This window comes from Camelus ferus, chromosome 33, assembly GCF_009834535.1.
Source record: "Camelus ferus isolate YT-003-E chromosome 33, BCGSAC_Cfer_1.0, whole genome shotgun sequence".
NCBI lineage: Eukaryota > Metazoa > Chordata > Mammalia > Artiodactyla > Camelidae > Camelus > Camelus ferus.
This window is the reverse complement of record NC_045728.1, coordinates 19,406,378-19,434,225: the sequence shown is the minus strand read 5'-3', so window position 1 is coordinate 19,434,225 and position 27,848 is coordinate 19,406,378. Positions and strand designations below refer to the sequence as shown.

General features: G+C 34.8%; 1 protein-coding gene across 7 annotated transcripts in view; it reads left to right on the top strand.

Annotated features, from left to right (window-relative positions):
* The window catches only part of ATM (ATM serine/threonine kinase), a 117,195-nt gene that overhangs the window by 12,183 nt on the left and 77,164 nt on the right, over positions 1-27,848 (top strand). For 5 of the 7 annotated variants that reach the window (XR_004316929.1, XM_032472510.1, XM_032472511.1 and 2 more), the window contains 19 exons: positions 340-511; positions 1,235-1,473; positions 3,080-3,243; positions 8,892-9,061; positions 10,354-10,725; positions 11,246-11,440; positions 12,230-12,325; positions 13,360-13,585; positions 15,121-15,246; positions 15,807-15,932; positions 16,958-17,047; positions 18,190-18,361; positions 19,139-19,338; positions 21,783-21,865; positions 21,957-22,112; positions 22,914-22,989; positions 23,111-23,241; positions 25,156-25,276; positions 26,922-27,098. Coding sequence is in view for 6 of the 7 variants with exons in the window: in XM_032472510.1 (XP_032328401.1) it covers positions 340-511; positions 1,235-1,473; positions 3,080-3,243; positions 8,892-9,061; positions 10,354-10,725; positions 11,246-11,440; positions 12,230-12,325; positions 13,360-13,585; positions 15,121-15,246; positions 15,807-15,932; positions 16,958-17,047; positions 18,190-18,361; positions 19,139-19,338; positions 21,783-21,865; positions 21,957-22,112; positions 22,914-22,989; positions 23,111-23,241; positions 25,156-25,276; positions 26,922-27,098 (3,092 nt within the window). In the remaining variant the exon portion in view is untranslated. Of the gene's footprint in view, positions 1-339; positions 512-1,234; positions 1,474-3,079; positions 3,244-8,891; positions 9,062-9,157; positions 9,303-10,353; positions 10,726-11,245; positions 11,441-12,229; positions 12,326-13,359; positions 13,586-15,120; positions 15,247-15,806; positions 15,933-16,957; positions 17,048-18,189; positions 18,362-19,138; positions 19,339-21,782; positions 21,866-21,956; positions 22,113-22,913; positions 22,990-23,110; positions 23,242-25,155; positions 25,277-26,921; positions 27,099-27,848 lie in introns of those variants that run through there. The other 2 variants (XM_032472512.1, XM_032472514.1) reach the window with 2 other exon arrangements.

The window sequence follows — 27,848 nt, the reverse complement described above, 5'->3', positions numbered from 1 at the left end:
CCCTCACGCCATACACAAAAATAAACTCAAGATGGCTTAAAGACTTAAACATTAGACACTATCAGCTTCCTGGAGGAAAACATTCTCTGACATAAACCTTAGCAATGTTCTCCTAGGGCAGCCTACCCAGGCAGTAGAAATAAAAGCAAAAAAAAAAAAAAAAATACAATTAATGAAATGCTTTTACTGTGTTAAATATAAATTAGTATAATTTTTAATCTTTTGTCTGTTGGAATTATTGAAATTCCAATTGGATTGTGACCTTTAAGTTAAATGTTTTGGTAATTTTCTTTTTAAAAACAACTAATACATTGGTTTTTTGTTTTGTTTTGTTTTTAGAATTATTCTCTGTGTACTTTGAGCTGTATCTTAAACCTTCACAGGACATTAATAGAGTTTTGGTGGCTAGAATAATTCAAGCTGTGACCAAAGGATGCTGTTCACAGACTGATAAATTAGATCGTAAATTTCTGAATTGGGATTTTTTTCCTAAGGCTATTCAGCAAGCAAGGTAACCTAATCCACTTTTGTTTTGTATTGTAAATCCATTTGATCTTTTTGCAAGACTATGTTTTACATTCAATAACTAAAAGTATTACCAATTTTAGAAAAAGATTGACTGGGGAGAGGGTATAGCTCAAGTGCTAGAGCGCATGCTTAGCATACACAAGGTCCTGGGTTCAATCCCCAGTACCTCCTCTAAAAATAAATAAATAAGTAAACCTAATTACCTCACCCCCCGCCCCCCCCCCCCCCAAAAACGGAAAGAAAAGCATTGGCTGATTATAGTAGAACTGTCGTTTCCCAAAGAAGGTGGTAGGTCCAACACTTCCTGAATATCCAATGTGTAGAACGTGAAGTGATGTTCAAGAGTGTAAAGGTCTGTCTTGCTTTTTTAATAACAGGGGAAGCTATATGGCCTCTAAGTATTTTCATTTTCCCCATTTTTGAAGATAGATGTAAGGTACTAAGAATAAAATGAAGTAGGGATGTATTTTGGGAATATCAGTGTCTTATATTTATGTGGCATTACCCAATTTATAGTGTGAAACATTTTACAAGTGGTAAGTATTGCAAATTAGCTTTGTATAATTTTGTAAAATGTTTAGCAGCAGAGAGAGCTAGCAGGAGTAATCTCTTAATAGCCAAGTAAGAACTGTTTTTTTCATAAGTGTCTTCAGTTGTGTATTTCCCTCCATTATACCAACTTAAGTCTGTTTATTTTTTGTCACAGACAAGAAAAGAGCTCTGCAGGCCTAAATCATATCTTAGAAGCGTTTGTTATCTTCCTCAAGACTTTGGCTGTTAACTTTCGAATTCGCGTGTGTGAATTAGGAGATGAAATTCTCCCTACTTTGCTTTATATTTGGACTCAGCATAGACTTAATGATTCCTTAAAAGAAGTAATTATTGAATTATTTCAACTACAAATTTATATCCATCATCCAAAGGGAGCCAGAACTCAAGAAACAGGTATAAAGAAAGTTTTTGCTATTTTGAATTTGCTTCTTCATTAGAAGACTTAAGTATGAAATCTGTATGTTACAGGTTATGAGCTTCCTCTGGATTGCTGTGCTTGGTAATATTATTAGTCATAAGGATATTTTTCACACTTTTTTTTTTTTTTAAAGAATTTGAAGCTGTGGTAGCAAATCATATGCCTTACCATTTGTTTAGTACAATGCTAGTTTTTTGAGGAATACAAACAAACGTATGACACTGTCCCCCTCTAGGAGCTGATTATGCAGCAATAATTAGGTGCTAAGAGGTGACACAGACTGTAAGAGTGAAAGCATTTAGAGAAGGCAGGATCTTGTTTGTCTGCATATTGCCTTTATAAGAAAATATAACAGATGAAGGTGGATTGAACCAGGCAGATTAGTCAGTTTCCAAGGAAGTTAAATACATATTGCCTTAAACCTTATGGTTACTCTGGGCTGTTTGCTAGGGAAACCAGAAATGAACGACTTATCCTCCTTTCATGCCTTTACGTTTGTCTTTCCCCAAGACAGTACTGCTTGGATGATGTAGGTCCATTCAGTAGATAGGAACTTTCCTGGGTGAAACTGAGTGAGTTCCCTTATGCATAGGCTACATTTGACTTTGGCTTGTACCAGCCTTTGGACTAATCATAATGGCTGATTTAATGACCTTATTAAGGAATCACTCCTCCTTGAGTAATAGCTAAAATGGAGGAAAACTACTGTAGCCGCTTTTTATCAAAAGCAGCTGTGTATGTCTCATGGGCCCTTCTGGTATGTATAGTTAGATGTATTTGTAGCCCAGGAAACTACTGTAGGTCAAAGAACAGTGGCTCTTCTTAGTTTTTCATCTTTCATATAGCTCTCACCAAAATGAAAATCAGGCTTACTAGGAGATGGTGTGGCATGTTTAGGGTTTTAGTTAACTGCATATTTAGGATGCATTGAACATTGGCAGATGATGAGGCTGTCGGAAACACTCGTATGGTTTTAGGCTACACTAATAGATTTGATGGTTGGTTGGTTGTGGGAAGTAATAGCCCCATTGTTTCCCATACTCGTTAAATCACAGCTGGGAGTATTATGCTCACCAGATTTTGTAGAGTCAGCATTTTGAGAGGGACATAAGTTAACTCAAGTGTGTCTAGGAAAAGATGACTGTGATGATAAGTCTGGATAACGTATCATTTCTACACTCGCTGAAGGAACTGGTAATATTTTTCTGTTAAACAAAGACATACATAGAAGTTGGTCCTCATGTAAAAGAGGGAGTGTATTAGTTGTATTTGCCGAGAGAGAGAGGAAATTAGAGACAGTTTAATTGAGATTTTGATTGAACTGAGTAGAGAAATTTAGATGAGAATATGGAAGAATTTTATAAGAAATACAGTTAACTGAGTGTGAAATGGACATCATTACAAAGTAGTGCTTGTCACAGATATGGTCAGAAGAGACATTAGTATGAACTAGGCTGGACCAGATGTCTTCTAATGTTATTTCCATCTTAACTGCTGAATAGCTATATGGGAGTTGGCAGTTCAAGTGGATTGTATGTATAAAAGGTATTTTAATTAAATTAATTAATTTTAAAATTACAGGTGCTTATGAATCAAGAAAATGGAGAAGTATCTTATACAACCTATATGACCTACTAGTTAATGAAATAAGTCATATAGGAAGCAGAGGGAAATATTCTTCAGGAGCTCGTAATATTGCTGTCAAGGAAAACTTGATTGAATTGATGGCAGATGTTTGTCACCAGGTATAGTAGGTCTTGTCACATTTTGAAATTTCCCATTAATTTCCCTTTCATTGGGCCTGTAAAAGCTTGTAAAATTATTCTATACATGTAACTTTTCCTTTCAAAACACCATCAATTAAACTGGAAAGATAACTATTTTGCACACATAAACTTAGTGAAAACTGATGATGAATTTTTGCTTTCTTAAAAGATGGTCTGTAGGAAATAAGATTACCCTAACCCCATACGTTTCAAGTTTTATCTATTGAGTTTGAAATCACATGGCATAAAATTAATTGTTTTAAAGTGTATAATTCAGTGCATTATTTATTCATGTAATTCATTAGGCATTTTTACTGCTACATTGTGCACCCATCACTACTGTCTAATGCCAGAACATTTTCATAACCCCCAGAACAAACTTTGTACCTATTAGCGATCAGTCTCAGTTCTTAGCAAACAACCACTGATCTGCTTTCTGCCTCTGTGGATTTGCCTGTTTTGAACATTTCATATAAATTAAATCATACAATATGTGGGTTTTTGTGTCTGGGTTTTTTGACTATGCATAATATTTTCAAAGGTTTTCCATTTTGTCCATTAATCAGTACTTCATTCTTTTTTATTGCTGAGTAAGATTCAGTTGTACGGATATATTACATCATCAGTTGATCGCTTAATGTCTCTTTTTTTTCCTCCATAGAAGAAATAAAGAAATTTCCTATTTTTCTTTTTTTGTAATAATTTTTAAAGGTTGTACTTCATTTACAATTACTAGAAAATATTGACTATATTCCCCATCTTGTACAATATATCCTTGTAGCCTATCTTACACCCAGTATTTTGTACCTCCCACTCCCCTACAGCTGCGTTGCACCACCCCAACCACTAGTTTGTTCTTTATATCTGTAAGTCTGCTTCCTTTTGTTATATTCACTAGTTTGTGGTGTTTTTTAGACTCCACATGTAAGTGGTATCATATACTGTTTGTCTTTCTCTGACTTACTTCACTTAGGATAATGCCCTCCAAATCTATTTGTGTTACTGGCAAATGACAAAATTTCTTTTATATAGCTGAGTAGCATCCCACTGTGTATATATACCACATCTTTTTTATCTATTCATCTGTTCACGGACACTGATGTTGCTTCCATATCCAGCTTTGCAATTGTAAATAATGCTGCTATGAACATTAGGGTGCATGTGTCTTTTCACCCCAACTTAGTGTTTTTGGGTTTTTTGGGTATATACCCAGGATATATATATATATTCTTTGGATATATATTTGGTTTTTGGAATTACTGGGTCATGTGGTAGTTCTTTTTTTTAGTGTTTTGAGAAACCTTCATACTGTTTTCCATAGTGGCTGCACCAGTTTACATTCTGGTAAAGAGTGTAGGAGGGTTCCCTTTTGTCCACATCCTCACCTACATTTGTTATTTGTATTCTTTTTTTTTTCTTTGCTTGTGTTGTTTGTAATTAGGGAGGTAATTAGGTTTATTAATTTCCCCTTGGAGGAGGTACTGGGGGTTGAACCTGGGACCTCTTGGGTGCTGTGCATGTGCTCTACCACTTGACCTATACCCTTGCCCCAGTATTCTTTTTAATGATATCCATTCTGCCAGATATAGGGTGACATCTCACTGTACTTTTGACTTGCATTTCCCTGATGGTTAATAATATTGAGCATCTTTTCATGTGCCTGTTGATCATCTGCATTTCCTCTTTGGAAAAATGTCTATTCAGGTCTTTTGCCCATTTTTGTTTTCTTTTGTTTGATATTCTATCTTTCTAAAAGTTGTTTATTTTTTAATTGAAGTATATTCGATTTACAATATTTCAGGTGTACAGCAAAGTGATTCTGTTATATATATGTGTATATATATATATATATATTCATTTTTCAGTTATAGGTTATTACAAGGTATTGAACATAGTTCCCTGTGCTATACAATAGGTCCTTGTTTACTTACTGTATGTATAATAGTGTGTATCTGTTAATTCTTGTCCACTTTTAAATTAGGCTTTTTTTTGATGTTGAGTTATATGAGCTGTTTATATATGTTGGATATTAACCCCTTACTGGTATTATCATTCGCAAATATTTTCTCCCATTCAGTAAGTTATCTTTTCAATTTGTTGGTGGTTTCCTTTGCTGTGCAAAAGGTTTTAGGTCTAATCAGGTCCTATTTAGTTTTCCTTTTTTTAGGAGACAGATCCAAAAAAAAAATATTGCTGCAATTTATGTCAAAGAGTGTTCTGCCTATGTTTTCCTCTAGGAGTTTTATAGTGTTTGGTATCACATTTAGGTCTTTAATCCATTTTGAGTTTATTTTTGTATATGATCTTAGGGAATGTTCTGATTTCATTCTTTACATGTAGCTGTCCAGTTTTCCCAGCACCACTTATTGAAGAGACTGTCTTTTCTCTATTGTATGTTCTTGCCTTCTTTGTAGGTGTGTGGGTTTATTTCTGGACTCTCTATTCTGTTGCATACATATATGTGTCTGTTTTCATGTCAGCACTATACTGTTTTGATTGGTAGCTTTGTAGTCATTATAGTCTGAAGCCAGGGATTGTGATTCCTGTACTCTGTTGTTTTTTTTTCTTTTCTCTCTCTGTCCCTCTTTTTTTTTTTTTTTTTTTTGATGATGCAAAGAAATAGAAAGATATTTTGTGCTCTTGGATTGAAAGAATCAACATTATCAGAATGGCCATATGACCCAAAGCAATCTACAGATCCAATGCAACCCCTGTCAAAATACTCATGACATTTTTCACAGTAGTAAAGCAAACAATTCCAAAATTTATGTGCAACTGTAAAAGACCCCGAATTGCCAAAGCAATCTTTTCTAGGTCTTTTTTTTTTCTATTTCTTCTTTTTGTTCTCTTTTCTTGTGGTTACATGACTAGAGAGACGTTCCTTAAACATTTATTGTAAAGCTGGCTTCGTGGTGCTGAATTCTTTTAGCTTTTTCTTTTTTTAATCTATGAAGCTTTTGATTTCCCCATGAAATCTGACCTAGAGCCTTCCTAGATAGAGTATTCTTGGTTGTAAGTTTTTCGCTTTCATCACTTTAAATATATCGTGCCACTCCCTTCTGGCCAGCAGTTTTTGTGTAGAGAAATCAGCTGAAAGTCTTATGGGGGTTCCCTTGGAACTAACTCTTTGGTTTTTTTCTTCCTGCCTTTAGAATCCTTTCTTTATCTTTAACTTTGGCCATCATAATTATAATATGTCTTAGTGTAGGTCTGTTTGGGTTCTTGTTTGGGACCCTCTGTGCCTACTGTACTTGAATATCTGTTTCCTTCTTTAGGTTTGGTAAGTTTTCAGTCATGATTTCTTCCAATACCTTTTCAATCCCCTTTTCTCTTTCTACTCCTTCTAGGGCCCCTATTATCGTAGGTTGGTCTGCTTTATGGTATCCCATAGATCCCTTGTATTGCTTTCGTTGGTTTTTCCTTGCTTTTCTGTCTGCTGTTTTGATTGGGTGACTTTTGTTATCCTGTTTTCTAAGTCAGTTATTCATTCCTCTGCATTATCTAGTCTGCTTTTGACTGCCTCTAGCTCGGCTGTTATCTCAGCAGTTGAGTTTTCTGTTTTTAATCAGCTCTTTATATTTTCAATTTCCTTTTTATAGTATTCTCTGTTTCTGTTCTTAGTCTTTATTATTTCCTTCAGTGCTTTTATCACCCCCCCGCCCTTTTGAAGTCATGGTCTAGTAGACTGTCGAGGTCTATCTCATTGTTCATTCTTTCAGGGGACTTCTCTTGTTCTTTTAATTGGGAGTGGTTCCTCTGCTTCTTCATTTCACTTATATTTCTCTGTATGGATTTAGGAGTATCAGTTATCTACTGTGGTCTTCAAGGGCTGTTTTTTGGTTTGTTTGGTTTTAGTCGAAGTGGGAGTGTTCCTGTGTAGACTGTGTGCCTCTGATAGTTTTGTTGTGAGAGCTGTTCTTAGTATGGGTGGCTGCCGTGTCTCTCTTCCGTGTGTGTTGGCTGTTATCTCTTTGATTGGGGGTGTGGTTGGTGTTGTGGTGATCAGAGCTTGTTCTGATTGTTGTTTCTGGGCTGGGCCTCCTTTTTTGTTCTGTGGTTGTCACAGCCTTGACAGGGCTGGGTCTGCTCCCCTGTTGCTGGAGTAAAGACTTCTAGGCCCATTTCTGAGATGTGGTATGTTGTAGGCAGGGTTGGAGTGCTTCAGCTGGGATGAAGAGTCATTGAGTGTACCTCCGTAGGAGATGTCTACTGGCAGTGCCCTCTGTGGTGGTGTCTGTCACTTGTTATGAGGGCCCACAAAGTACTCTCTGTTGATGCTGCCTTTGTCCCAGCCTTAGCTGCAGGAATGTCAGCCACCTGCATTGGTGTCCTGTGCCCAGAACTACCAGTGCAGATCTGCCAATGTGAGACACTAGGACTTGCCTTAGCGAGTCTGCAGTCACACGCCTGAATCCATGGTGCACCACGAGGTCAGCGCAGACCCCAGCCCCGCCTTTGTGTACAGTACGGTACGCCATCCTGTTGTAAATACCTGTACTTCCCCTGCTGGGTGCCAGAACTCCACTCGATGCCTGTGCCTCCCAGAGGTGCAGGTTCACAGTGGTACCAGTGGAGCAAGTCCACCCTCTCTACCTGGGGCTGTAAACTAATCTCAGTCCTGCCTGTGAAGTTGCAGGGCCCCTGGGTGTGGATTTAGATTTCAGCCCTGCTTTTGTACAGCAGTGATGGCTGTGACAGGGCCCTACCTCTCTTCCTGAGAGAACACATCAATAATGGAGCCAAGTGGGCACAGTGGCTATGGTGCAGCTGCGTTGCGCCCCTCTACCCCTTGTGCATGCACAGTGGTGCTTTTTTATGGGGTCCCAGGCTGTTCTGTTCTGCATGCCCCCCCACCCAGAGCTCACACTGCCCTCCAGCCCCCAGAGGCTGTCTCTGTGCAGTGGGCCCCCGCCCTCCCCTCAGGCTCGTCACCAGTCTCCAGCAGCTTGTCCTGGCTTGTCCCGGCTTGTCCCTGCTGGCTCGCATCTAGGGCTGGGGATCGCAGGGACCTTCCAGCCAGTTTCACTGATTCTGCCAGTGCGGCACCGGTATTTTTTCTTTTTTTCTCTTGCTGTATTTTGTGAGAATCATCCTGTACTTTGAAGTGAGAGACACTCTGCCTGAGTTCAGTAGGTGTTCTGGGCGGTTCAGTGGGTTTATAGATGTAATTCTTGGTGCACTTGTGGGCGATGACCAGCTCTGAGTCCCTCTACTCTGTCACCTTGGCACTTCCCCTCGAGATTTCATGTTCCTTAAGTAAAACTGTTTCTCCAGAGACTTGGTTAACATCCTAGGTAATTTCATTTATCAAATATTTTCTTAATGCTAAGTTTTTGATTTATTCTCTTTGAAAATAGAGATTTTTGCTTTCCTTTTAGATGTCTTGGTGCTTTTAGTAAATTTTCTCAGGAAAGAAAACTAGTATCTTACTTGGTAATATCTGCTTTCTGGAGAGCCATTATAGTCTGCGAAGTGTTTGTTACCATATTATCATATCCTTATTTTCTTCAAGTTATTACTCTTGCTTTATGACTTCCTTGTATCTTAATTTGAGGAGGAACTTTTTTTCTAGTGAGCAATAGCAATATTCAAAAAAAAACACAAGTTTTCCTTTTGTTATTTTACAGGTTTTTAATGAAGGTACCAGATCTCTGGAAATTTCTCAGTCGTATACAACCACACAAAGAGAATTTAGTGATTGCAGTGCACCTTGCAAAAAGAAGAAAATAGAATTAGGCTGGGATGTAATAAAAGATCATCTTCAGAAGTCACAGAATGATTTTGATCTTGTGCCTTGGTAAAAATTATTATTTTTTTCTTTTTTAATATCATTTTAGTCTCATTAATTTTTCTCTCACGACCTCCAGTAGAATCCTTTTATCACATTGTCCAGAACTAGGTCACTTGTCCACTTCCAAACCAGCCACGGACAGAGGGGAAGATGATTGCCAGGACATGCTGAGATCAGCTACCATGGCTTATCTCCTGGGGCCAGGAACAGGTCCACCTTTCCTAAGCATACTGCCACAGCAAGGAAGAAGGGAGAATGGTTGCCGGGTAGGCAGTCGGTAGTGTGTGCCTCATGGATTTCACTGAGTTGTATACCTCACAGCAAAGAGATTTTGGTATGCATAATGCCTTCTACTAGAATTAGATTAGGAAGAAGTTAAAGATAGCATTTAGAAATCACAGAATAATTTGGATCTTATGCCATGATGAAAAGTTATTTTTTCTTATTTCTTCAGTCTCATGTAGCATTCACAATTATTTAAATAATGAAATAAAATATGGAATTCTGTCGAATCACAAAAATATTAGGTCTGGTTGGAATCTGTAGAATTCATGCATTTTCGGCCTTTTTGCTTTACCAAAAAGAAAACTGAAACCAAGAGAGGATAAAGGTTGCCTAAGGACAGTTAGAAATTTGTAGATTATAGTCAAACTTTTGTTAACAGTTCTGTTTGATCTTCACCATGTTGATACAATGTTTAAATGTAATTGAGTGGGGGGGAGTGTATTGATTTAGATACCTGTTGCTTAAGCTCTTGTTTATTTTTCTATAGTTGATGGTACCTATTTCAGATTCTTTAATTTGTCCATTTAGAGTTATTTTTTGAACATAACTGTGTGCTAAGCATTAGGGATAGAGAGATGGAAAAGATAAAGTTCCTGTTCTTTCTAGAGGATATGCAGCAGGTATTTATTGAATTAACTGAATTAATACCGAGCAGAAAGTTTTGGGGGTTTTTGTTCATTTTCTTATTTTACAGCATTATTATTCACGGCTGAAAAGCAGGGGTGGGTGCAATAACTAAGCAGTAGAATATTGGTAATTTAATTATTTAAAGGTTTTGTGTAAACAAAATATGATAACTTACCCAGCTAGCCAAAATGTTACCAATATTTTTGTCACTTTAGGAAGTAGGGCCTAATAAATATGAAGAGCCAGTTTATTCTGAGGGTAGTATGGGAAATGGTGATGACATTCTAATTAGGCTATTGTAAGGGTACTGTGTCTATATATTTATTTCCTTTTAGCTTCTTAATGGAGTTGAATAATTTTCAAATTATTTATACTTCTTTCTTAAGGTTACAGATTGCAGCTCAGTTAATATCAAAATACCCTGCAAGTTTCCCTAGCTGTGAGCTGTCACCATTGCTAGTGATACTGTGCCAGCTTCTGCCTCAGCAGCGACGTGGGGAACGGACGCCGTATGTGTCGCGATGCCTTATGGAAGTTGCACTGTGTCAAGGCAAGAAATCAGACCTCGAAAGCTCTCAAAAGTCAGATTTATTGAAACTCTGGATTAAAATTTGGTCTATTACCCTTCGCGGTATAAGTTCTGAACAAATACAAGCTGAAAACTTTGGCTTACTTGGAGCCATAATTCAAGGTAATTTAGTTGAAGTTGACAGAGAATTCTGGAAATTATTCACTGGATCAGCTTGCAAACCTTCACGGTAAGTTTACGATGGATTGTATTATGTTTTGCAGCATATATATTTATATTTTATCCTGATTTTTGTAATTTTGTAACTTCATTAAAGATATGTTAAATTCTATTTCAGATGCTTTTGTTTTTTTGTCCAGGAAGTCTTAATAAATAAGTAAGAATTTAGTTTCAAATGTGAAGAGAGTACTAAGACTAATTTTAAAGAATTAAGTGTTTAAATTTCTTTTATTTGTAATTGACAGTTAATAATTACTTGCTTGTTCTTATCTTTGCAAACTTTATTATTTTTTTAGTACTGCATACTGTTATGTAAGAGATAGTTCTTAATTAAGAATTTTCTCAAATACAGTCCGACTTTTTTTTAATAATTGTTTTGTGTTCCTTTAGTCTGCAGAAGCTTACTATTTGTCTGCCATGTACCAGGCACTGTCCTAAGCATTGGCAGCATAGTGGTAAACAAGATAAACAAGGCCTCTGTCCCTCAAAGGGTTTACTTTTGACAACAATTGTCCCTTGTTTTGCTGTAGTTCTGCAGTATGCTGTTTGACTTTGGCGCTGACCACCTGTGTAGTCCCAGAAACAGTAAAAACAGGAATGGAGAAGAGTATATGTGATGTAAACAGAAATTTTTCTTTAAAAGAATTGATAATGAAGTGGCTCTTATTCTGTCAGTTAGAGGAAGACTTTGAAGACAGTACAGAGCTGCCTCCGATTCTTCACAGGTAGTTTGAGTTCTTTAGCATGCTGCTGGTTTTTTTGTTTGTTTTTATAAGGTGCCCTCCATTTCTTATTTGATACTAGATGGCTTTATTTTACAGTGATCATGCAAGATTTCCCAGAACTAGCTGTAAATAGTAAACCATACCGCCTTTCACAGTGTCTTTGTACTTGGATCTTGTCTAGGTTATTTTAGTCTGTTTATGTCTTTCTGCCTAGACAGTGAGAATAAGTGGGATGTGCATGAAGAGTATGCATGTAGTTTTTTAAGCACTGATGTGTTTCTTTGTGACCTTCTATAAATAGGTCCATCTGAATATATATATCCATCTCAGGTGTATCCTGGAATCATAATGAGAGTATTTTCTGGGTGAAATATATTAAATTAATTAGGGGAAGAGATGAGAAGAAGATCAAATGGGACTTAAGCACTCAGATGGGGAGCAGCTTGCCCACTTTACCTTTCCACAGTTGGGACTTAGAACTGAGTGCTTGGAGGGCAGACTTCTTAATCCTCGTGCTTGTACCTTAATTTCATAATTGTTTATAATCTTTAAACCTTGGATATATCCTTCTAGATCCTAGGAAGTACTGAAGATGATAGTTACATAAAATGTACACCCCTTAAATTCTTTTTTCAGATGTTAAGAAATTCAGTACAGATGAAAGCAGTTTTAATTTTGGATCCAAATTTTAGAGGTCAATATTTATAGTTAAGCATGGACATTTAAGTTTAGAGAATGCTTTAAATGGCTTTTGGTTTTCTAAGTAAAGATTTTTATTTTCCTTTATAGTGATTTTCCTCATCTTGCCCTGGAGAAAATTCTTGTGAGTCTCACTATGAAAAACTGTAAGGATGCAATGAACTTTTTCCAAAGTGTGCCAGAATGGTATGTTATCTAACAGAGTTCTGGGTTACTTTAAGGTACAGCTTTAATTACAAAGATAATAATTTTAGCAGGGTAGTAGCTGCATCATAAAAATTATGAACTGAATTAGTCAATTTAAAAAATCATAGCTGTTGGGGAAAAGGCTCTTTTAATTAATGATTGTAATTTATATTCTATAATTTTTTATGTAATTTACTGCTTTTTAATGTTGTATAATATAATGTGACATTTGCCAATAGAAGAAATAAAATGGTTATGATGGGAAATTAAGAACATAAAAATCATGTGAAATGAGTTTTTTTTTTTTAAAGATGTGACCCATTTTTATATGTCAAGTAAAGTCTGATTATTTGTTAGGCTTAAAAACTAATGATAACTAATGGTGATTGAGGACAGGGAAAACGAATGAATCTCAAAACCTCATTTAGTTGATTGACTCAGGAGGCTTATGTTTATCGCTGTGACTGAAAATGGCTCATTGGCACGAAGATTCCTAATCTACGTCAGGAAGGCATAAGATAAAAAAAATCTATATTCTGGAGAAATCAGTGGTGAAAAAGGGAAAGTTTTCAGATAACGTTATTCTTAGGGTTCATAGCTGGTGTTAATTTTTTTAATACTTTCTGAATTTGCCTTTGAGATTGTAACTTTTACTTCTTTTGTGCATCTATTAGTAAAATTTGCTGCTGAAGCATACAAGTACAAAGAAGAGAAGCATTTAAAAGAATAATTCGGGAGGAGGGTATAGCTCCGTGGTAGAGTGTGTACTTAGTATGCATGAGGTCCTGGGTTCAATCCCCAGTCCCTCCACTTAAGTAAACAAACAAACAAACAAACAAAAAAACTTAATTACCTCCCCCCAAATAAAAAAATAATAATAAAATAAAATAAAAGAATGATTTACTAATTATATAAATAGTCTTTGAATAACATAGATGCTAAGTTAATGTTTTCATTTGTAATCAATTGCTGTTATATGAAGATGAAATATTAGGTAATTGATTTTATAAATTAAAAATCTTACTTTTTTGAAGTGAGCAGCATGAAAAAAGTACAGAAGAGCCTTCATTCTCAGAAGCCGAAGAACTGTTTCTTCAGACGACTTTTGACAAGATGGATTTTTTAACCATTGTAGAAGAGCATAGTATAGAAAAGCACAAATCCAGTGTAGGGTTTTCTGTCCACCAAAATCTCAAGGAATCACTGGATCGCTGTCTTCTGGGATTATCACAACAGCTTCTAAATAACTACTCATCTGAGGTGAGGTTTTCAAAAAGGACTAAAGCCTGTATTTGATTCCACCTTGGCAGACTGTCAGGTAGGAGAAATAGGGGCAGAAAAGGCACTAAGGGTGGTGAGAAGCTTAATTTTAAAAGTGAAATGATCACACGTGGCTACAAATGGGGAAAATTTAATGTGAAAAAAGGAAAACTGAAGAATAATAATTCGATTATTTTCATTGACCAAGTAGACATTAATGAAATAGAATTCTTTGGGTGGGTTAATGGGTATTAATAATGGCTTTGAGCATAGTGATTATTTGATGAAAAAGAAACTCAATACAGAGGAGGGAGAAGTTACAATAACAGAAAAGGACATAATTTAAACTGATCTAATAGATTTTGGTTGTACTTGAAGAGGGAGAAATCAACAAATGAACTAGCAGTTACCTATATTGGGGAGACCATCTAGTAATGTCTCATATATCATTTCCTTTGTCTTAAAATCACAAATTCTCTTTGTATGTGCTATTCTCTTGCCAAAACTCCTGTTTCTTTCTACCCATTTCTATGTGTGCAAATAATCAACCTGTCAAAATCCTTGCTAAAGCCTTTCTTAGATAATCTCTGTCAAAATAATTTATCGTAATATTAATATTAATATTTAATATTTCTACTTTAAAATGATCCTTAGCATCTTCTTTGTACCATATACACAAATATCTCTTAAACTATGCTATAACCTCATTAAAGGGCATGTACAATTTTTATTAATCTTTGTATTTTCTACAATGCCTTGTTACATGATAAATGATAAAATATTTGTTGAATAAAATAAAAACTGCAAGCTACTCAAAGGAGTGGATTCAATAGCCACAAATAATGATCCAAAGAACCAGAGAAGGGACAGTGTATCTGTTTGATCTGCCTTGTCCTTAATCACTGACATTCTTCTGGGGTTTATAGTTGCAACCATTTTCATTACGAAGTAAGCTGCCTTGTGTGTTTTCCCCTAAAATACCATTTCATACAGTATAGAACAGAAATATCTGAAAATCTAATTTTTCTGTATAATCTTTGCACATTCTTACATAATTCTATAAAATTGGCTGAGCAGTATCTACTTGCAAAAATACTTTGTGCTAGTCTGTGGAGGCTAAAAAGTTGAATAAATCAAAGTTCTTATCTATTAGAAGCTCAAAATACCATTTTAATGTTATATGGATCCAATTTCTACTCATGTTCTAAGAGTTACATTTATTTCCTGATCAGCTTTTTTCTCCTTTCTTTCCCCCCCTACCTTTGTGTGAAGTACACTGAGCCACTTTAAGAAGAGCTATATTACTTGGCCATTAGGAGATACTTGTGCTGGTTTTCCTGAGAATCCTGGTTGTCACAGCTCTGCAGGGATCCCTTAGACATTTTTAGAGATGATCGGAATTATGCCACTGTAGATTCAATTACCTGAGCTTTTGTTTCTTAATATGTACATAAAATTTGCTCTTATGAAAGATAATCATACTCAAAATTATTTATGAAATATATAAATTTTTTTTATTTGGGTTTTACTTTAAGACTTCAAATTCAGAAGCGCTTGTCCGGTGTTCACGCCTTCTGGTGGGTGTTCTCGGCTGCTATTGCTATGTGGGTGTGATAGCTGAAGAGGAAGCATATGCATCAGAATTATTCCAGAAAGCCAAGGTAGGAAGACTTAGGACCGTAATGTTTTGGATTAATTTGAATGAAATATATTTCTGGGAAAATTGGTATATATGTTTGGAAAACAAATTTTTATGTAGGTCAACTTTTCTCTTTCATTTGTGCAGTCTGAGAAGAAATGATACTATGTCTCCTTCCTTAAGATTTGAAATAATTTTAAGCCCACTATAAATACAGTAATTGAAATAATACCACATTGAAATTTAATCTCATTCACAAAAAGACTGATTTTTATCCTTACTTTTAAAAGTTTTTCTTGGATCAGTTATCTTAAAGAATTCTTAACTAAGAGAGTTAATCAAGTAGGCCCTCAACATGTTTAACCCTGTGTACCATTCTATCAGTTGTGTGATCTGTAAGGCTAACTGGGTATAAGATTTGTTGTTTAAAAAAAATTATTCATAATTTTATTTTTAATTATACTGTATAACAAAGTATAATTTCTTGAAACACTTAGTTTTCCCTCTTAAGTAAAACTAAGAAACAATCAGTAAGCTATCATTTTAATTGAAATTTGGATTTTTCCCTTTTTTTCTTAATAGTCTCTAATGCAGTGTGCAGGAGAAAGTATCACTCTGTTTAAAAATAAGACAAATGAGGAGTTCAGAATTGTTCAGCTGAGAAATATGATGCATCTGTGTACAAGTTGCTTGTATAACTGTGCCAAGGTAAGATGTTCTTCCTACTTGACGGCATGGCCTGTCTGGGAGGCTGATAACTGGTTGGTGCTGTTACTATTTTGGGGATCCATTCATAAGTTTATACACTACTTTAAAATTAAATTGGTAAATTAAGGTATTATCCACAGGAATAAAGCAACAGGTGATCTGAGTTTCTCATGAAACTATTTTCATGAAACTAACCTTCTCAGGAAAGTTTCTGAGATGATCTTACCCCTTTTATAGACAACTAGTCGGTGGCTTTTTTATTGCCAGTGTATTTTCATTCATTTAAGAAAAACTTTTTGATGGCTAGCCATGTGATGGGCGTAATGCTGTACCAGGGCTAGTGAGCACACAAAGATCAATAGTTCCAGCACGTACATTACTCTCTTTTGCTCAGACAGTCTTCCATAACATTTGGTAGAAAGAGCACTTCTGTGTGTATTCCTTGTTTTGATTTGGAGCAGACCTGAGGGGTAGCTGAGCTAGGCCAGAGTATTGATGATAACTGGAAATACTTTTTAAAGCTAATGTTAAGTACATGGCCTTTTATCCATAATATCAACATGTATTTTTGTTTGAATGTTTTGGTGTAAGTGGGGGAGAAGAGAGTTGAAGAATAAATTCTAAGCTATGATTATTGCTTGCCCATTTTAGGGGCAATAGCTGGTATTTTACTTTAATGTTATTTATGCCCAATGAAAGTTATGTGCTACAGTTATTATTACTTTAAGAAAAGAGATTAGTATTTTTTAAAAATCAATTTATTTTTTAATGGTGGTACTGGAGATTGAACCCAGGACCTCATGCATGCGCTCTATCACTGAGCTATTTCCTTCCCCCAGAGGTTAGTATTTTTGAAGCAATTTATGTCTCGTTCCTAATAGTAATCTCCTTATCCATGCCTATTCTGATAATTTCCAATGTAAAAGAAAATCTTTATTTCATCAATGATAGAGAAAATATTATCCGCAAAGAATAATTGTTTTTATTTCTTTGTTTGCTTGGTATTTTGTTTATCTTAATTACAGGGCAGTCCAAATAAGATTGCATCTGGCTTTTTCTTACGATTATTAACATCAAAGCTAATGAATGATATTGCAGATATTTGTAGAAGTTTAGTAAGTATGCCTCCTGTTTTACTACTGTGTTTCATTGATTCTAAGATGCTTTTTGTAACTTTGAAATCTCTCTTAAATAAGGATGCTTCTCATAGTATATGGCATCTTATGTTTTTAAAATGTGGAAATTAAATAAAGTTATTTGGTTTGGGTGGGAATGTATTTGATTGCTTCTTAATGTCAATACTAGCATAATGCTTAGCTATTAATTTCTCAATAAATAATAGACTGAGTGATTGATAACGAATCATCTGGACTCAGTGCCTTTTTCTATATGACACTGCACCGAAATTCAAAACAATTTTCTCTTCTATTTTTTGGATGGGGAGGTAATTAGGTTTGCTTATTTATTATTCAAGGAGGTACTGGGGATTGAACCCAGGACCAATTTTCTGTTCTTAAAAATAGAAACAAAAACCTTGCCAGACAAGCAACATAGTCTCATCTTGATATTTATTTTTCTTCTTCCATACAAATGGGCTTATGCTACACATGCTTTTTGTCTGGAACAGTGCCTGGCACACATAGTAGGTATTCAGATATTTAATGGGTGAAAAAATATTCCATAATTTGATAACTTTTGTTTAATAATAAATCTTGGTTACTTTTTTCCGTGTCACTAAATAATGCTATACCTTACCTTTTTTTTTTTTGGGTGGTAGTGTTGTATTTCATATATATGGGAATAATAGTATATATGTATTTTAACCCAATGGATCTAAACATTTTAAATGGTTTCTTTTTTTATTACAAAGAGTTCTACAGCAAATTTCTTATACATGTCTGCTCCTACTTGAGCTTATTCAAAGAATTGTGAATTTTACTTTTTGATGGATATTTTCACTGTCCTCCAAAATAGTCATACCAATTTTATAATTTTACCTATACCCTCATCATTTGGGGTAGTATCAAACTTCTTAACATAAGAAATTATTTGTAAAGATTGTGTAGTAGTCTGTTACATGACACTACAGTTTATATATCCATTTTCCTGTTGTTGGACATTTAACGAAAAAAATCCTGCAGAGTTCATACATGTGAATCTTGAATTGTTTGATTAGGTCGATTTTAATTACAGCATTCTTCTGAAAGATGCCAACTTGAAAGGAATGTGTTTTTTATTTTTATTTTTTTATTTGAAGGCATCCATTATCAAAAAGCCGTTGGATTTGGGAGAAGTAGAATCAGTGGACAATGATACTCATGAAAATCTAATGGAGATGGAGGATCAGTCTTCCATGAGTCTATTTAATGATCACCCTGCTAGTAACGTTACTGATGCAAATGAATCTGGGGAGAGCCAGCTCACTATTGGTAAATGTGTTTTTACTGCATGGGATTTTTTTTTTTTACCTCTTTGTATTGGTTTGTCATTATAAAAGACCTCACAGATACTAATTTTATGCTCATTTTATTTTCTTTTTGTATAGTCTTTTAGGATTAGGATTTTTCCTTCTATACACTTTAGATTTCTCTGATTTTTAATTGAATTTATTATTTTCCTATTTTATTCTTCATGGGGGAATTTGAAAAAATTAGTAAAGAAATAAAACCATACTGTAGGTTATTTGGAAAATGGAAAGCAGAATAGTGAAAACATACCCATAACGCAGTAACTTTTTACCTTTCGCTGTTATTTCTATATAGACCCATTCAAAATTATAATCAGCATCAACATTCAAGTGAATTTTTATACCTTGTCCATTTTCTTTTAACATTAATTATAAGCATTTTTTTTCACTTAGGTACTTGTACTATCAGTTATTATACTTTTTAGCGGGTCCATAATATCCCAGTTAACATACATACCCTAATTTACTAGACCATTTTTTTATTGGCAGAAATTTAGATTCCTTTCTAATAGTATTTCAGTAAATATTTGTCTATATAGATTTTTCTGTAGATTATTTCTTGATGACGAAATCCTAGGGTAACCTTTTATGAAGAATTTTGAAGCTTTTAGTATATAATTAGTTTCACCATAATTTTGCTTTACGTGTATTTTCACCTCTTTTTTGTTGTTTGAAGGGAAGATATTTGTGTTAATGTTCAATATATATCTTATTCTTAGTAAGTGCTTTTTATTTTTAGGTGCCACGAATCCTTTAGCTGAAGAACATCTGTCAAAGCAAGATCTACTTGTTTTGGACATGCTCAAGTTCTTGTGTATGTGTGTGACCACTGCTCAAACCAATACTGTGTCATTTAGAGCAGCTGATATTCGGAGGAAATTGTTAATGTTAATTGATTCTAGCATGCTAGACCCTACCAGATCTCTCCACCTACACATGGTGAGTTCAGTGAAATGAAGAAGTGCTTCAGTTGTGTCTGATGTTGCTAGCTAAGTATCATGAACTGATATAAAAGAATCACAGAGTACCTTTTAAGAGCCGAAATTGCTTCCTTGAGAAATGAATCTGAAACGTTGTAAAATACACTTTTTGTTTAAATGTGCTGTGAAAAAAATTTAAGTGGATACTGATACATTAAAACTAGTATGGACTTTGGATAGATTTATTCTCTTTGGCTATAATTATTGTAAATTATTTTAAGCTGGGCCAACCAAGAGCCACAGACTCTGAATGTAAAAATAATACTCACATAACATTGTAGTTGAAGTGTGAATCTTGCCTTGACCTTGGTTTACATGCTGTAAAATTTTTTTAATGTAATTTCTTTTTTTTTTTTGTAAATTAATTTTATTTCACTTTTTTAATTTTTCTTTTTTGAGGGATTAGGTAATTAGGCTTGCTTATTTATTTACTAATAGAGGTACTGGGGATTGAACCCAGGGCCTCCTGCATGCTAAACAATCACTCTACCACTGAGCTATACCCTCCCGCCTAATGTAATTTCAAAGTGACTGTAAAGTTAAAATGCTACAAGAACTCTCGTATTTTCTTCATAAGCTTATATAGTTAATATTTTACTGCATTTGTCGTATCATTCATTCTCTCTGCGTGTGCGCACACACACACACACACACACACACCTTTTTTCTAAACCATATTGAGATTGAGTTTCAGACCTGATGCCCCTTCACTTCAGTGTGTATGTCCTAAAAGCAATGACACTTTCCCATATAACCATAGTATAATCATCAGGAAATTAACATCATTGCATTTAGTTGTCAGATCTGTTTAGTTTCTTTCAATCTGGAGTGGATCCTTAGTCTTCCCTTATCTTTCATGACCTGCATTTTTTTTATGACCTTCGTATTTTTGGGTAGTATAGCCACTTGCTATATAGAATCCCTCACTCTGAGTTTGTCTCATGATTCCTCGTGATCAGACGTAGAGTTAACATAAGTAACCTCTCTACTTCCCTTCTGTTATCAGTCTACTCATCTACTGATAGATATCTCCGATTCCAGTCCAACATCATAGGATTTATTTTTCTTTGCTCTGTCTGTATTTGTAGCTCCCTTTCCAACAGTAAAAAACTTGGCTTCCCATGTAACCTCAATACATTTACTTACTCAATGTTTTTGCATTTACCTGATCTCCTGACCGTGTGGGCCATACCCTTGGCCCCAGTGCTGGTGAACATGCAAGAACAGCCCTTGCTACAGTGAGTAGGCTGGTTGAGTCCATGGTCATGTCCTAGCAAACTGGTAAACGTGCCACGTGACTTCCTCAGCCCTGGGAAATATACCAGGTGATTCCCTAATTAGAACCTCTTGGAAACATGCAGGGTTGAGTCCCTGGTAGAATTCCTGGTCATCTCCTATCTGTGGTGACCATGCTAGTCGATCCCCTGTCCTGGGCAAATACGCTTAGTTGAGCCCTGTTTGGTCCCTGGTTTCAACCCTGGCAAACACGTTGGTCAAGTCTCCAGCCCTGGCCAGTGGGGAGGGCTGTATGCTTTTCTTGAAGCTTTGATGTTTAAAATCACTTCCAGATACTTAGTAACATCACACATGACTCTCATGGCAAATACTTAACATGGTCCAAATTAATGTTGTTTTATAATATCAGAAAGAGTAAGAAACATTTTTCTGCATATAGATGGTACGGGAAAAAAAAAAGCTGATTTCTTATTGCAGCTGGAAGGCCATGTGGCAGCTCTCAGAAGCTAGTTTTCACTGCCGTTATAACTGGTAGTTACTGAGTAGCCCTTTATACCCATTGTAGCCATAGAGAACCTTACAAAGTGGCCTTATAGGGAGATAAGTCAGGGTATATGGCTTCTTCCCTGCCCATAATTACTACTGCTTTCCAAAATTCATTAATAGAATAGTTTTTAACCATTGAAGTTATCACCAAGCATTGTTTTCAGAGGCTGGTGATATAATATAGTTTCAGAGTCTTGCTCAGGCTCTTAATCCCGATGGTGATGACAGCTATCACTTACTGGATTACTACAATAAATGCTGGAGTTTTACATTTATTTTTTTTAATACTCAAAGTAATCTGGCCAGGTAAGTGCTATGTCCCCATTTTACAGGTGAGAGCACAAAGGCTCAGTGACAAGGCAAATTTTTTAACCGTACAATAGGTCATGTTGCTGGGATTTGAATCCAGCTCTGGATTTCAAAACTTTTTTTTTTTTTTAACTTCAAAGCCCCTTTTTTTTTTTTAAACTATGTTGCTTCTCCGAAATTTACTGCTCTTTTGTGTATGTGCGCACGTGTGCCCACGTTTACATATGAATTTATGGTTACGTATGTCTACTTATTTAAGTAAGTGGTATTTGAAAAAAAAAAAAACCTGATTTTTTTTTCCAACTGTCTTAGTATCTAGTGCTTTTAAAGGAACTTCCTGGAGAAGAACATCCCTTGCCAATGGAAGATGTTGTTGAACTTCTAAAACCACTATCGTAAGAAATTAAAACCATATATAATGTTCACTCTAAATTTATAAACTAAACTGATGTGTTCTGTTACACTGATAAAGTTTTTCCACCACAGCAATGTGTGTTCTTTGTATCGCCGTGACCAAGATGTTTGTAAAACCATTTTAAACCATGTCCTTCGTATAGTGACGAACCTGTGTCAAGAAGATACGGACACTGAGAACACAAGTGATGCTCAAGGACAGTTTCTTACAGTGATTGGAGCATTTTGGTAGGTACAGATTGTTTTGTGGCGTTCTTATTTTTCTTTTGCTACTTCTGGGTACAAATGCAAACTTTGCATTTCTGCATTAATGACTTCTTCTAATCCTCGAATCTTTTAACAAGAGTATAATGTAATTTGTGTTTCTTTTCTTAATTGCTTGAAGAACTATATTGCTTTTTGTGTAAGGCTTGGCTTCCCAAAGTGGGTTTAGCATATTTCTGTGAGAATGTTGAATCCCTTAATAGTTTGACGTGTGTGATGAGAAAAGCAAAGTGCAGCAAGTCTAAATCAGTTGAGTAGATAGTTCACGTTCCTAAAGTGGACAAATCGGCCTTATACTATCTGCTTATTTCATGTATGGAGTCACAGTGTGAGGTAATACCAGGATACTTACAGCAGAGCACATATATGTAATTTAGAGCCCACATACCATTTGACAGGTGAGGACTTCTGAGTCAGTATAGAATGTGGTTTTGAAATCTTCTCTGTAACAACACAGCAATTTTAAAAATGTTTTCCTCTGAAAGCAAGTTTGCATAACATGGTTAGCTAAAATATGATAGCCCAAAATGATGCATAATCATATGACACAAATAATATACATTAAAATGAACTCCTTTTCAAGCCAATTTTAGTTGAAATTTTTTGGAATATGAGTATGTTGGCATATGAAACATAATGAGAATTAAATTTAGAATGGAAAGAAATTTTAGAAGCAACCTAGAATAACCTTATTGCCCAGTGATTTTTTTTTTTGACTATGCTTTTGTTGGAATAATTATTTGATATTGAAACACTTTGTTTCAGGCACTTAGCAAAGGAGGGAAAATGCACATTCTCTGTAAGAATGGCACTAGTAAAATGCCTTAAAACTTTGCTTGAGGTGAGTTATTCCACATTAATTATTAATAAGGTCTCCATTGAAAATTTTAAAACAGTCTTTGTTTCTGTCTGTTAGTGGGTGATTTTCCTCTTCATATTTAACGTCAGTTCTTTTCCCATAGGCTGATCCTTATTCAAAATGGGCTATTCTAAATGTAATGAAAGAAGACTTTCCTGTAAACGAAATATTTCCGCAGTTTCTTGCTGATAGTCATCACCAAGTTTGCATGTTGGCTGCAGAATCAGTCAATAGGTAATGGGTCAAGTATTCATGAAGTGCCCGCAGCGCTGCAGACAGCAGTTGAATGTCGAGTACAGTCATAGGTCATCAATTGTGATATTAAAAATAGAGAACATTTATTGAGCATATACTGTACACCCAGCATTTATCTTTTCTCTTAATTCTGACAACTCTATCACTTAGGTACTATTGTTTTCTCCAATTTATAAATGAAAACTCTGTGGCTTAGAGAGACAAAGTAACCTGCTCAATGCCTTACAGGTAGTTAAGTGACTGAGTTGAATGAGGTATGTCTGTTACTACTTATGGGAGATACAGAATATTTGTATATTATTGAGATTTTATGTGAGTTAGTAAAATGAAAATTAGCACATTTTACCTTGTGCTAATTACAGTCATTTCTTCATCTGAACATACAGTTGGGCACTAGAGTGATTCTCTCACAGGGATCTGTTTTATTTGAGTACCTGGAGAAGCAAATATTAATTTTTTTTAAAAACTGCACATTAATCAGGTTATCAAATTGATTTTGAAACTCTGAAGTGTAACCTACTTGTATCTTTCCCACCTCACACTCCCTGTAGATAAAGCACCTCTCTGCTTTATTTTTCTATATAGCATTTATACCTAAAGTAATACTTGGCATGTGCCAGGTGTTTAATAATTTGTAAAATCAATTAATATTTGAAAAAATAAATTACATTATGCTTTAAAAACATCAAAACTGAAAGTCATTTAAGTAACTTTACTGTTCAAATGTAAGTGACCAGTAATTTAAGATCACTATGTGGTGGAGGAGGGTTTAGCTCAGTGGTTAGAGTACATGCCTAGCATGCATGAGGTCCTGAGTTCAATCCCCAGTACCTCCATTAAAAAGTAACTAATAAATATATAAACCTAATTACTCCCCCCCAGACAAAAACAAAAATAAAACGCACAAACAAAAATCACTGTAAAGAAATTGTCCTGTAGTCACATAAATACATGTGTTAGATAACTTACTGTGTCCAAAGTTAGGATACGCTGACAATAATATTTTCATAAATCAGAATCGCATTGTATCTAACTCCTTAGGTTTAGAACTATTTTCAGTAAAACCATAGTGCTTTGTAGGGGTTGCTAATGGATGTATGCTTTACTTCAGGTCCTTAAAGGGTAGAAAAAGTATACTGAAGTTAAAGATCTGGGGTTACAGAGGCTCATAAGTTGAATGTAATAAAGCACAGTAGTGGTGGCATTGGAAAATCTTTTGAGATTAAAAAATGTAAATTCATGAATGGCTTGAACATAGCATTTATTATCTATTTATTAGTTGTTTACTTGTTGGATATGTAATATTAGGCTATTTAAGAGAGATTAGAGAAACTGAAGGAATCAGAGGAACACCAAAAAAAGTGATACTTTTATAAATTTTGATTACTAAAGAAGCATAAAGAACAAAATTAATTAAAGAATGGTTCTTAAATATGGTAGTCCATTATGTGGAAAGCACTGTTCAACTCTTCCGTACCACACAAAAAAAAATTTTTTAATGGAACATCAAGACATTAAAGCTATCCACTTTCAAGTTGATTAAGTCTTAGTGGTTGACATAGGAGTCTGTGGTTTCTTCTAATTGGTATTTGACCAGAGGACAGTTTTTCTTTTCTGATTATTTTGAGTTCAGGGATATTCAAGTTTGGGCCATAAGCTAAATGATCTTTTGAGACCCTTTTCAGTCTAGGAGAAAATGGAGTCTGTAGGAAAGACCCTAATATTAAGCAGTGGATCTGAATCTCTAAATGGACTCACATTTCTGTGGTCTTTTGAAAGGAGACCTAGTATGTTAGTGTGTCTCACCAAGTGATTTATTTGTGTCCTATGACATGCTTTGAAAGTATGGTTTAAGGTTAAAAATTATTTTACTTTTTGCTTTTTATTTTTAAGATTATTTCAGCATATGGAACAAGGACATTCTTCTACATTATTGAAAGCACTTCCTCTGAAGCTTCAGCAAACAGCTTTTGAAAATGCCTACTTGAAAGCTCAGGAAGGAATGAGAGAAGTGGTAATTTTAGTAATGCATATTTGCTGTTATTATATACTTTCTATAAATATACCATGTAATACTTTATGAAGTTTGACCTAAGACAGTTTACATCCAGTAGTTCACAATGTAAATTTAAACTAGAACAGCTTGTATGAATTAATTGAAATTGCTTTATTTATTGGTCACAGTTGGTTGAATAATGGCAGTTTCTTTCGGTTCAGCTTATATGTAGCATTTTTGTAGGAAAAGCAGAATTTCCTGAGTTTTTATGGGAGTATAAATGACTTACTTTTTTATTAAAGAGAAGTTTTTTGTAAGATCTGATTAAAAAATAATTCACAGGACAAGTGACAATACGAAGAAATGGATTGAGAAGAAATACTCTAATTGGGAAGATCATATTATTTTTGTGCTCTGTAGTGAACCTTATAATTTTCATATTTTTCTGTGGAATAATATTTTTTCCTAAAATGGCAAAAATTGTCTTAGTAGTAGAATTTATTCATTTATATATGCCTTAATTTGTTTGTTATAAGTATGTGAGGCAATTAATCAACTGACTGTATATTCTGTAATAGCACAAACCTGAAAAGGAAAGTTGCAGGAAAGAATGTGAATTTGGAAAGAGATTTCAATAGATAGGGAAAATGAGTGTAAATAATATAAAATATAATAGAGATAACGTATATTATATATTTTAAAATCAGCCAGTCACGTGCCAAAAGGAAAACTATTGACCTGACAGCAGTTCATTGGGAGAAAAGACCTAAGAAGTTTTACATCTTGAGAGCACAACATGAATCAACATTTTAATGGTCATCACAAAAAGCAGATTCTGTTTTAGATGTCATTAGCAGAAGCAGTCTGTGATGAATAAATTCATGAAAAGAACTTGAAACTTTTATTCATTTTAGAGGACAGCCAGCATGTAGGGTTTCATTCTCAGTAAAAGTAGATTTTTCACTAGAAGGTTACAGAGTCTGTAGATCTGTCTCTTACAAGGAATAGGTAAAGGAGTCGACTTAGTGGGAACCTCACAGCTATTTTCAAACATGTCAGCGATTGCTGTTTAGTAAAGGATTAGGTCCTTCCTTTTTTTTGTATCAGAACCAGAAATACAATCAGTGAATAGCAAGTTTTCCTGATGTGAAGGGAAATTTCTATCCAGTATACTGAGTCAAAAAATGTACATATCTATTGCAGTAGTATAATGATTGATTATTAAGCTGGTAGAATATATCATTCTATCTAGTTGTGTAATTTTATTGATTTTTTTTGTAATATATATGATGACATTTTTAAAGAATAAAGAGCTATGTATATTAAGTTATAATGGTAATAAATGGTTTAGAAGATAATACTTGGTGGTTGAAAAGCTTTTAGTCTCTCTCACTTTCCTGCAATTTCTTTCTCTTTAAAATGCTTTATACTTCATTGAACTGTTTGGCAATTCTTTCTATAAGACCTTATCAAAAGCAGACTTTCCCACTGTAGAAACTTAAGTATTTTCTCATAATCTCTATTCTTGGCTTCATCACTATAGAATTTAAAACTCTTCACTGGTTGCTTAGATGTTATCGGTGTGTGCTTTGGTTTTAGTCTGGTTGGTTTACTTGTAATATCTAAATATTTACATTGCATTATTGTTTTTTAAATTCTTCTGAAGTCCCACAGAGCTGAGAACCCTGAATTTTTGGATGAGATTTGTAATAGGAAAGCCATTTTACTGATGATGATAGCTGTGGTGTTATGCTGTAGCCCTGTCTGTGAAAAACAGGCTTTGTTCGCGCTTTGCAAGTCTGTGAAAGAGAATGGATTAGAGCCTCACCTCATTAAAAAGGTACCTATGGATGAATATTTTTTTATTATAATCTTCCTTGGGTAACTTTTCAACACTTAAAAAAAAGTTAAACCTAGATTTTTAATGTGGCCCTTATTAAAGACTCGGAGACCGTTTTATGTTTTAGATTTGGAATGTTGAAAATCAGTAATGTTTTAGCTCAATTTTTAGAGCTGTAAAGCTTTTAAGTTGCATGATTACAAAGACCAGGTCCATCCTTGCAATTACATCGGCACAGTGTTGTAGAATGTTCACCCCTGCCCTGTTTTACCACCTCAGCATTCATGGTTTGGGAAGTTCCAAGCCTTTCCATTGTAGATTTTTACATGATGAACCAGTGATAGATCATGGCCTGATATACCGCTCAGCATTCTGCTCGCGTGGTTTCCAGTGGAGTGAGCTTTGCAGTAAGCTAACCTATAAATAATCAGTCTAGATGAGTTAACCTTTTACCTCTTAGAATTAAAGTAAGAGGATACTTTAAAAAGATACATTATACAATTACACTACCTAATTATTATTATAAGTGGAATATAGTGTTTGGATTTTTCTCATTTGGGTTTAGGACTGAGAAAAAGAATTATTTTACTTTAGACCTTCCTTTGAAATAGAATCAAATGTTGAAAATTGCAACATATTTTTCTGTTTTTATTCATTTAACATTTTTTAGGGGTTTGCTATGTGGCAGGCACTGTGCTAATTATATTAAATACATTTTTCTCATTTAGTTTTGCTGAAGTGGATACTTTT